Source organism: Sphaerodactylus townsendi, linkage group LG06 (assembly GCF_021028975.2).
Source record: "Sphaerodactylus townsendi isolate TG3544 linkage group LG06, MPM_Stown_v2.3, whole genome shotgun sequence".
NCBI lineage: Eukaryota > Metazoa > Chordata > Lepidosauria > Squamata > Sphaerodactylidae > Sphaerodactylus > Sphaerodactylus townsendi.
Window position 1 is genome coordinate 48,956,576 of NC_059430.1, and position 11,344 is coordinate 48,967,919.

An 11,344-nucleotide genomic window follows, 5' to 3' on the forward strand; every position below is an offset into this window, starting at 1 on the left:
TGGAAGTTGTCTGTTTTTCATTTCCTAATCAAGAAGAATATCTCTGAAGGCATTCCTACATCTGCTTTTTATCAGAATAAAAAAAAAGGTTCCCGTGAGAACAGATGGCACTAGTTTTAATCCTGTCTTCTTTAATTTAGACAGTACAAAGATAATTTAGTGACATTTGATCACAGATGCATTAATATCACCTGACTTCCCTAGTTCAGTCTTTCTATTTTTCAAAAATCTGATCGTAGCATTTCTGAGAATGACCTTAAGGACTACAATTGCTTCATGTGAAACTCAGGATTTGCTGTATCTTATTGTGTAGATGCTGAGGTACATTAGCTATTTCAGGGGTTAAAAACTGTAGTCACTGATATGCATATATTAGGCTGTATTCATAAAACTCAGTGTGCTGTTTGACTCAACCTCTTACAGTCTAACAACAGTGACCAATAAAAAGAGCAGAAGAGAATCCAAGAAAGATGAGGTAAGCTTGATTCTGTAGCACAGTCAAATTAGAAACAATGGAATATTAGGTATCTTTGGTAGAGTGTCTCAGGGCTATTATACATTTTAGGTTTTATGCTACTGATTTCCAGGAATTCAGATTGCAAAAAATGTTGAAAAGAGGCATACTTTTATACTTAAATTATTTCTAACAGCCTCCAGAAATCAGCACTTAACCTCAACAAGGTAACTAACTCATTTTAATCTCATTATGACAATTTTGAAAATGTTGATATATAATAGAAATATATTTCAAACTAGTGTTTAAATCAAATATAATTTTCCCTCAAAACTAGGTTGTTGTGTTCTTTTCTTTCTTTTCTTATTTTTTCAAGCATTGTTTAGCAATTCTGTGGACTATTATACAACAGCAGTTTCAAAAACTTCAGGATCTTGGAATAGGATGTTTTACAGAAATAACTGCTATAAAACAGCAATAGCTACAATAATAACTATGATAACTATTGAAGTAATGTATTGTTGACATTATAATATATTCAGTTTCCTTTTGCATTAAGTGTTCTGCCTGTGATTCTCTTTCAATTTCAATGCTTTTTGGGGTTAAAAAAATCTTACTTGTTTACTGTGGTTAATTTTTTAAAAAAGAAACAAGGGAACAACTCAGTTGATTAACTGGCAGACATCTGAAATTAGGATATGCTATAACTGTAAAGTACATTTTCTGTAGGAATTTGGCTTGCATATTAAGTTTTTAAAGAATTGTACACCCAATGGAAAATTTTAGTGTGATAATTAAAAGTGGTTTTAGACAAAGAAACCTGAGTATGAATCAAGCAGTAAAGTATATGTTGGGACAAAATTTGCTTTATAAGTAACTTACAATTTTTGGAAGAAAGCAAACCATTTGGGGCACACAGGGTGATTGAAAAAGTACTTAATTTTTCCAGCTGTTAAAATATTCTTTGATCTTTCCTTTATGTGCAATGAGAACTGGGCCTAGCAAATCTGGCCCAGGTGACCTTCTAATTTAGGAATACAAAAAACATGTGAGTTTTTTTAAACGAGAGCCAAAACAGCTGGACATCTCTCAGTAAATGCAATCATGTCAATTCCATTTCAATGCATGCTTCCTCTGTTTCAGATGACCTGGTTTTGTACATGAAATATTTTTCATTGCAAGGTCAAAGGCCAGTTTAAAAAATGACAGAAAGTACTGATAAGTTTACTTGGACTGAAAGTGAACTTGGCTTATCTAATATATAATGATACAGTCACAATCCAAAACATACTATCTGAGGGTAGTCCCTTTGTATTTAATCAGAATTTCTCAGTGATAGCATGCCAGGCTATCAATTATATCAATTATAAAAATACATGTCTCAGATTTCATTGATGTTTCATTGAAATCCTTGTGGCTTTCAGAAACAAATGTTGAAGAAAGTATTCACTCCTCCCCTCCTCTTTTTTTCCAGGCAAACTATGAATATAAAACTTTGTTCCTGCCTTTTGGTAGTCTTCCTGACCACAATTGTGCTGACTCGAAATATCAGACCAATGTATGATCAGACCTCTTCATATGATTGGTCATTCTACAGCTTTGAGTGTCCACAAGATTTTTTCTGTCCACCTGGTTTCCCAAATGCTTTATATGGTGATAGCAGGGGGCTTAAAGAAATACCCATCATCCCAGCAAGAATTTGGTATCTTTATCTCCAAAACAATCTCATTGAAATGATTAAAGGGAAATCCTTCACAAATGCCACTCAACTAAAATGGATAAATTTGAACATCAACAAAATCACTAGTAGTGGAATTGAGAAGGGTGTATTTGCCAGCCTGAAGAGTCTTCTTTACTTGTTTCTTGAAGATAATGAGTTAGAAGAGGTGCCTTCTCCACTGCCTGCAAGTTTGGAGCAGTTACGTTTGTCACGAAACAAAATCGCCACAATCCCAGGAGAAGTCTTCAGCAATTTGGAAAACCTCACTTTGTTAGATCTGCATCACAACAAACTCTTGGACATGACTCTGTCAGATTCCACCTTTCAAGGACTAAGCAACCTGATACAACTCAACATTGCTCAAAACTCACTCACTAAAATGCCACCAACCCTTCCAGCTAATGTAATGCAGCTGTTTTTGGATAATAACTCTATTGAAGCAATACCAGAGAACTACTTTAATGCAATGCTCAAACTGCTTTTTCTTCGACTGAATAACAATAAATTAACTGATGAAGGTCTACCAGCTAAAGTCTTTAATATTTCATCTCTACTTGACCTACAGCTATCTTACAATGAACTCACTAAAGTCCCAGCTATTGGTATTCACCTTGAGCATCTTCATCTTGATAACAACAGAATCAACAGTAAGTCTTAGCCTAAAAACAATGAAAACTTTTTTCAATGAAATAATTCCATTTATTAGTTTCTGTTTACCAACACTTAGTGGCATAAAAGGAAAAAAGGAAAGCTTTCAAAAATACTTCAGAAGCATATAAATATATTGATATTAGGAGACACTGGACCACTTTTTAGTTAATCAGAACCCATTACATTTTAAAAATATAGGTTCCTGTAACAGCTCCACTACATCTACTAGTGAAACAATATGATATTGGGGAAGGAACTACTGTATGAAGGGATCTCAACAGAATAGAACCACTGGTTGATGGGATCTCAACAGAACAGAACCTGTTTACTTATGCTACTGGAAGGCAGGCTGTAGAGCCAGAATATTTTTTGAGTGGTCTATTTACCAAATTTATGTACCCTGCCTTTCTCCTGATAAAGTGAGGGTCCAAGTAGAGTTGTCAGCTCTGAGTATAGAAATTCCTGGAGATTTGAGGCAAAGCATGGAGAGAGGGGAGTGGGCGGGAGGGGAGGAATTTCAGCAGGGTAATGATACCATAGAGACTGCCTCCAAAGCTGTCATTTTCTTCAGGGGAACTGATCTCTGTAGTGTTGAGATCAACTATAATGCAGGAGAACTCCAGGTCCCACCAGGCCCAAGGCAAGTAACAACAATGAATTCAAAGCTTAGCTGTTAACGTCATTGCAATGCATCATTAAAGCAACTAATCAAGATAGATAATGCAGAGAAATGAATTAGATTCAAGTACTCCTGTAAAATATAACATTACTTGGGATACCATTAGGGCTGAATTTTCTTGAATGTTTTATCTGTTAATCTATTTATTTGTTTAAAATAGATAAGGCAGAGCGTATCCCTGAGAGGGAGAAGACTGACTTGAATCCTATATATTATTTTTTATTTTATTTATTTCAATCATTGTGGAGGCAGTCCTTTACTCTGGAGCCCATTCCTCTTGTACTAGTTACTTTGCAGCTAATTGGCTGACATTGATCTTTGGAGGGTCAGCATGGTCTAGTGGTTAAAAGCAGTGGACTCTAATTTGGAAAGTCAGGTTTGATTCCCCACTCCTCCACATGAGGAGTGGACTCACTGGATTTGTTTCCCCACTCCTACACATGAAGCCTACTGGGTTACTTTAGGCTAGTTGTAGTTGTCTTTGAACTCTTCCAGCCCCACATGCCTCACAAGGTGTTTGTTGTGAGAAGAGAAAGGGAAGGAGTATGTAAGCTTCTTTGAGATTCCTTACAGAATAGCAAGGTGGGGCATTAATCAAATGCTTCTTTTTGCATGGGAGTTCCTAGCTCTCAAGAAATACATGCTCTGCTACAAAGGACTGCTTCTGCAATGGATCAAGGAAGCACAGGTAGAAATAACATACAGGATCCAAACGTCCATACTTGAATTACAATGCAGATTAAGAATGACAATCATTCCTCTGGAAGCAATGAGGTGTGAATCCAGTGGAAGAGGCAGACTGCAGTACTCCTATAAAAGATTACATTACTTGGCCTGCTATTAGGACTAAGGTTTTCTTTATTGTTTTCTTTATTTGTTCATGTATTTATTTGTTTAAAACATTTCTTTGGGTCTCTAAGTTGGGTCTCCAAGACTATGAACATCAAACATTAAAACATTTTGATATTAAAAATATTACGAATAAAGTATATACACAATAATCCAATAAAAACATTCAAACACACATAGGCAGATTTTGCATGGGTGTGAAAATGGTGTGAAAACAGTGTAAAATGGTTTAAAACAAAGGGTTTATACCATTTTCCCACCATTTTCCCACCGCTGTTTTTGGCCCATGCGGAATTCGTCATGGAAACAATAACAAAAAACTAGGGAGGAGGTCAATAACCATTCTTTCATGTGTGCAAAACTGAATTAAAAAGAAATCTTCACCCACTGGGAAACAGTTAAATCTCCCTGAGGAGGGAGTTCCAAAGTTTTGGCACCGCAACTGAGAAGACCCTTTCTCGAGCTGTTTAGTTTCAGATATCAGGCATACTCAAAGCAGGGCTTCCAAAGACAACTAGAGTGGTTGGGTAGGTTCATATGGAAGAAGGTGGATATTATGATATTCTGGGCTCCATGGCTGGCAACCACTGGGAGATTGGGGACGGAGCCATGGGAGGCATTTGTGAAACACTTTGGTAGAGTTGCTCTAGGAATCACTGGAAACTATGATAAAACTCAGTTTTCCCTTGAAATAGTTATGCCACATGATGCTGGAAATATTTTTGAAAAAATGTTTTTGAAATGGAAGCGTGGCTTCTACCATCATAACAGGAGACTAGGCAACCTTACTTGGGACAGATACCAAAGGACTCATGGGGATGTAGTTTGTTGATTTATAGACCTTACAGGATCTGTGTCAAAGCCTTCTATTTAGGTTTGAGCATGTGTACTCTAAGCATAAATACTTTGTTCACTTGAGGTGCATAGGAATTTTTCATGCTTACAACTCCTCATCCTACCAAGCTCGAAATTCTGGAAATCAGGCCAATAGATCAAAACAGCCCAGAATCCAATTTCTCACAAGCAAATAACAAGAACAGTTGCAAATCACTTATTTAGCCACATTATATTTGTGTTTCAATTTATATCCTCCTCTTCTATCATAAAATTCAAGTAAGCATATATAGATTGCAAGTACTGCCCATATCCAGTACTGCCCATATCCAGTACTGCCCATATCTAGAACTTTGTTGTTTTAATATGATATCCTCAATCATACAATTTTATGCAGCATAGTGTTAAGGAATTGTGCATTTAGAAAGGCATTTTACAGATGGGAAACACTGAGGCAGAGAGTACCTTTTTTCAAGGGCACTGTGAATTTATGGCAGAGAACTGAAAACCCATGCAAAGCCAAAACTTTGTGATCAGCTGAGTCATAAGCTGCAGAACAAATGCATACATAACTAAAGAAAATGTGCCAGTATAGCCAGGATTACAAATTTGTTTTAATATATTTTATTAAAGCGTTTATCTTTTGGATGCAAATACATCATTTAGACACACACACACACAAATATTCACAACTATGCTTTTCATATAATCACAGAGAACTAAATCCTTTCAAACAAACTTCTATCTGTTTCTTGTGAGCGAAGGCATGCATGTGCAAATACACACAGAGAGAGAGACATGCAGTTGCTACAGCCATCTGCTGTTCCAAGTCCAGTCTTGCTCAACTTAAGTAGTAGGCTTGTCCTAGTGGTTGGAAGAATGTAAGGCAGTGGTAGGAAGGTCAGCATGTGCAGTATTGCTCAGGTAACTAACTAACTAAAGCAAAGAGGTGGCCAACCAGACTAACACAGTTTCTTCATGAAACATTCTCTTCTTTCCATTCCTTCCCCTCTATCACAGGGACATAGGTATAGATTTTTATGGGGGGGCTTGGGGGGGCCACACCCCCACCCGCCCCAGGGCATGGCCACACCTCCCCAAGCCCCGCCTCTGGCCTGGCGCTTATAAAAGCAGCTCTCCAAGGTCGGGGATGGCAGACTCCCCTGCCCTGCCCTGCCCTGCCCTCCCCTCCCCCTGCCCCTCCCCTCTGGGCTGAGGCATAGAGGGAAAATGGAGCCTGGTGCAAAATCTGAGTTTTGCGCCCCCCACCCGGGGCAGCCGCTGTGATGCAGGAATCCACCCCCAAACAGCATCACTTTCAATGGTGTTTAAACTAGATCCACCTTAAAGGGAGAATCTGGGGTCCCTAGTTAAACAACATTGAAAGTGATGCTGTTTTGGGGTGGATTATCCCCCATGCTAAAACAGCATCACTTTCAATGTGGTGTAGTGGTTAAGAGCAGCTGCATTCTAATCTGGAGGAACCGGGTTTGATTCCCTGCTCTGCCACTTGAGCTGTGGAGGCTTATCTGGGCAATTCAGATTAGCCTGTGCACTCCCACACACACCAGCTGGGTGACCTTGGGCTAGTCACAGCTTTTCGGAGCTCTCTCAGCCCCACCCACCTCACAGGGTGTTTGTTGTGAGGGGGGAAGGGCAAGGAGATTGTAAACCCCTTTGAGTCTCCTACAGGAGAGAAAGGGGGGATATAAATCCAAACTCTTCTCTAAACTGAGGACCTCAGATTCTCCCTTTAAATCCATGCCGAAGGGGGTGGATTTAAATCTGGGGAAATGTGAGGGGTGCCTGCTGTCAGGGGTGCAATTGTTAAGCTAGAAGCACCAAACTTTCAGGGTATCTTTAGGGATCTCTCCTAATGATACCACCCAGGTTTGGTGAAGTTTGGTTCAGGGGGTCCAAAGTTATGGACCCTCAAAAGTGTAGCCCCATCTCCTAAGCTCCCATTGGAAACAATGGGGGATGGGGGCACCCCCTTTGGGAGTCCATAGCTTTGGACTCCCTGGACCAAACCTCACAAAACCTGGGTGGTATCAATAAGAGACTCTCCTGATAATACATCCCAGGTTTGGTGAAGTTTGGCTAAGGATGTCCAAAGTTATGGACCCTCAGAAATGTAGCCTTCATCTTCTATTAGCTCCCATTGAAAACAATGGAGGATGGGGCACTCCTTTTGGAAGTCCATAAGTTTGGACCCCCTGAACCAAACCTCACCAAACCCGGGTAGTATCATCAGGACTGTCCCACAAACAATCCCTGAAAGTTTGGTGCTGCTAGCCCAAACAATGAGCCCCCTGCAGGCCAAAAACCGAAAAAGCACTAAAACGTTTTAAAAACCCACAAACGGGTGAGCGGAGCTTCGGACATGAATGGGGGGGTTTCAAACCCGAGAACCCCCCTTACCTACGTGCATGCTCTATCACCACCAATGTTGATGACAAACATGGACGTAAGTACCGTACAATGGGGAGAGAGGCCCTGAAGAAGGCCAATGTACAGACAGCACTGTGATTTCAATGTCACCCATAGTTTTCACAAAGCACACACACACTTTCTGATGAATGATCACTCTTGCTGATGTGCATATGCACATGTTCGTCATTCATATGTTAAACGGAAAACAAAGCTGAACATGTAAAACTGGATTTTCCCTTCTTACCCAACCATGTGGAGTCAGAACTTATTACACTAGAAAATGCCACTGAAGCTAAGGAAATAGATATATAGGGAACGTGGCACATGACACCTGAAGGGTAAGTAGTTTCCTTCTTGAAATGAAAAATGGGACAATAAGGGAGGACAGAAGGAGGAGGCACAGGCTGGGTAAAAAAGAGCTGCTTTGGTGGGAATTTTTCTCCACATGGAAAATAGGAAACCCCTGTTTGCCACTAAGTCTCCTATTGAGTTGTTTAAATAGATTTTTCCCTTTCCTTGATGAAGAGTTTTGGGGGCTGAGTTGAGATGTTACAGAGTAGCTTGGTAGGGAAAATGAAAGGACAGGTGGTGTTCCATATCATGATGGATCTGGGCAAAACTATCTGCATGTCTGCAGTTTTTCATCTGTGCAGCAGGGAAAACTGAGAGGAGGAAAAGTGGTGGTAGCAGCACAGAACAAAAGCAGAGGGTGTGGGTGGTTTTTCCGGACATTCCTGTGCCTCTTGCTGTTGATGTGGTGGATCATGAACTATCCATCACCACTACAACCCCCCAATATGGATGCAGGGAAGCAGCTGCTGAAAGGAAGGACTAATAAGAAAAGAGTCATAGGGGAAACTACACATGTACCACCACTCAGTACTATGTTGGTTTAATTCTGCCCTTCAGCCATTTGTTAAGAGGCACTGGGCACCAAAGCAGGCAGCAATGCCTAAGACATTTGAATTCAGAAAAATGTCCCTGTGCTGCTCAGTAATCTTTAAACACTTGATAAGCTTCCTCATTCAACTTAATACAATGATCTTGTGCCTAGAATTCTTCCATTTTCAAGGTATGCAAACTAATGTAGTCAGAGGCATAGCTGGGCCATACTGCGTCCGGTGTACATGCTGCATTCCCCCCCTGCAGCGCCCCCCCCACACACACACACACATACACTTACCTTAGTTCAGTCTGAAAGTGCAGGCTGGAAAAAGTGGCCTGTTCACTTGAGGCTGAAAACGGCCTGGTGGGAACTCCACTTCCCAGGAGACCTTGGGGCTCGCAAGGTCTCCTGGGAAGTGTAGTTCCCACAAGGCAATTTTCAGCCTCACCTAAGGTAAGTGTAGGAGGGCAAGGGGTGGGGAGCCTCGGGGCAGGGGCATCACAGGGGGCGATTTTCCACCCCCCAGGTGTGTGCCCAGTGCAATGCGCACCCCCTGCCCCCTGGTAACTCTGCCTCTGAATGTAGTTTAAGTGCTGACATCATATCAAATAAGACCATTATTCTACTACAATAATAGTTATAATGATAATAATAAAGGCTTAATTTGTTCTCCTAACAATTCTGTAAAATAGAATAACCTGATGCAGACTATGCAAGCCATCTTGAAAACTGCTCAGATATTTGAACAGACCTCCCAAATCCAAATCAAATATTATTTATATCATTGCATATTATGTCTATAAAACCTTGTGTGTATATATACACACACTATCAAAAAATTAATATTACAAAGCTGAAGTGAATTAGAAATACATTGACATTCAGCTTGGCATCTGACCAGAGATCATCACCAATTTGCTAAAATGAATATTAAATCCTTTCTAAGATTTCAATTAGGAGACAGAGAGCCATGAAGAAGTTTTTAAAAGCTACCTGATAGTTTAGCAGCTCACTGCAATACTACTGTCTTTTTCACCCTAGCAGTGAGAAACTTGCCTGGCAACAACCTCTCCCTAGGGGAAAAAAACCTCTATTAATTCCAAGGAAACCATAATTGCAGATATCAGAAATGAAGTCAGTACCAAGTTTAACACACAATGTTAACAGCTGTTTGGTCCATAGCAGAATCCAAAATAAAAGCAACAAGAATGCATTTTATTAACCAAAAAAACCCTGTACCCTGTATTTCTACTCAGGGGTTGTTTGTTTGTTTGTTTGTTTTTTGGATTTTAATAAGTTTGGGGAAGTCACAAGGCTTCTCATCAGCAGAAGAGGAAATAGCATTCTATTTTATTTTATTTTATTTGTGACCATTGAACTGGTCTTTCCCATGATGGCTTCAGGGTGGATTACAGTGAGTACATAAAGTTAAAACACAGACAACTCCTGGAGTATCAGCCAACGGTGCTAACAATCTGATCTAAGGAATGAGAATATGGAGGGGAAAGGGAAGGGAGGGGAAAGGACAGGGAAGGGATACTGTGCTTCCATGTAAAAAGACCAGAAATAGGAAATTAAAGCTGATTTGTGAATGTGCTGACTTCCCAGGAAGACCTAATCATATCAGATAATATCTGAAAAGTTTACCCTGAATATTTATTAAATTATTTTTTTGTAGGAGGAAATCTTATATCTTCCTTATGTTTTCTTTTTAGGTATTAATGGTACTCAAATATGTCCAATTCCTATTCCTGGAGATTATGTCTATGATATCGATCTGCCACGCCTCCGCTATCTCCGCTTGGATGGCAATGAAATTAAACCTCCTATTCCATTTGATGTCATCCTATGTTTCCGTCTCCTTCAGGCCATTATTATTTAGAGATGGTAGTGTCAACGTTATTTTGCCACAATTTAATGAGCAAGTTTTGCTGGCATAAAACTTGTTAGAGTTTCCTTATGTCATTTTGGATTTTCATTTGATCTTCATTTCCATGAAATTATTTCCTTGAAAAGCCCCTTTCCCTTTTAGTTGTACTGTTTACTGTTCTTCCTTGACAAGATCTACCAGTTGCAGCCAATAAGCTCCTTTTTTGGTTCTATAAATGTAGTTTTATTACAATGATCCTTTTGCCACATAAATGTATTTTATGATTATTGGTCTCCTCACAGCACCAGTACCAACCAAAGTTTTGTTGTCATTGTATAATCTACAGTTTGACTTGTATATTCAGGAATAATGCATTCAAAATATATAAACAAATGCAGAATTTATAAATGTTTGTTTTGCTTTGCCCTTCCTTCCCTAAAATAAATAATTAAATAAACATTGTTATACGATGCATAGCTATGTTTCATTGTGAAAATAAATATGAGCAATATTTCTTTTTGCCTCCCATCATTGATGATCTTAATGACTGTGATGCCTTTAGGAGATTCAGACCAAGAATCTACCTTTAAAATAAACATACAATTGGGAAACTCAGTGAATGAGCAATAGTAAAAGTCAAATACTTTCATTATTGTTGCACATACATCATTACTAGCAGAATTGACATCAACAATGTTACTTAAAGAGATATTTAAAGCAAATGAAGAAGTATACTCCAGTAAAACATTAGAAGAATTTTAAGGAAAGTCTGGGGAAAGTGTGAAAACATTGCATTTCTGAGGGTACTTTTCAGAGGCGTAGTTAGGTAAAATGGAGCCCGGGGCAAAACCGGAGTTTTCCGCGCCCCTCCCCCACGCCAGGGGCATATCTATAAAAATGGAGACCAGGGCAACAACTGAAATTGAGGCCCCCCCCCCCAAGTGCCTCACTTAACAGTTCTCAAGTCA

General features: G+C 39.5%; 1 protein-coding gene across 2 annotated transcripts; it reads left to right on the top strand.

Moving 5' to 3' along the window:
- Positions 1 to 211: 211 nt before the first annotated feature.
- KERA (keratocan) lies at positions 212 to 10,852 on the top strand. 2 transcript variants are annotated; one of them, XM_048502475.1, is made up of 3 exons: positions 212 to 475; positions 1,929 to 2,821; positions 10,222 to 10,852. In XM_048502475.1, exons 1-3 carry the CDS (start codon positions 471 to 473, stop codon positions 10,386 to 10,388), a joined length of 1,065 nt encoding a protein of 354 aa, XP_048358432.1. In that variant the 5' UTR covers positions 212 to 470; the 3' UTR covers positions 10,389 to 10,852. The 2 variants fall into 2 exon arrangements, with proteins under 2 accessions (XP_048358432.1, XP_048358433.1); XM_048502476.1 differs by lacking the exon at positions 212 to 475 and adding an exon at positions 487 to 681.
- Positions 10,853 to 11,344: the final 492 nt, after the last annotated feature.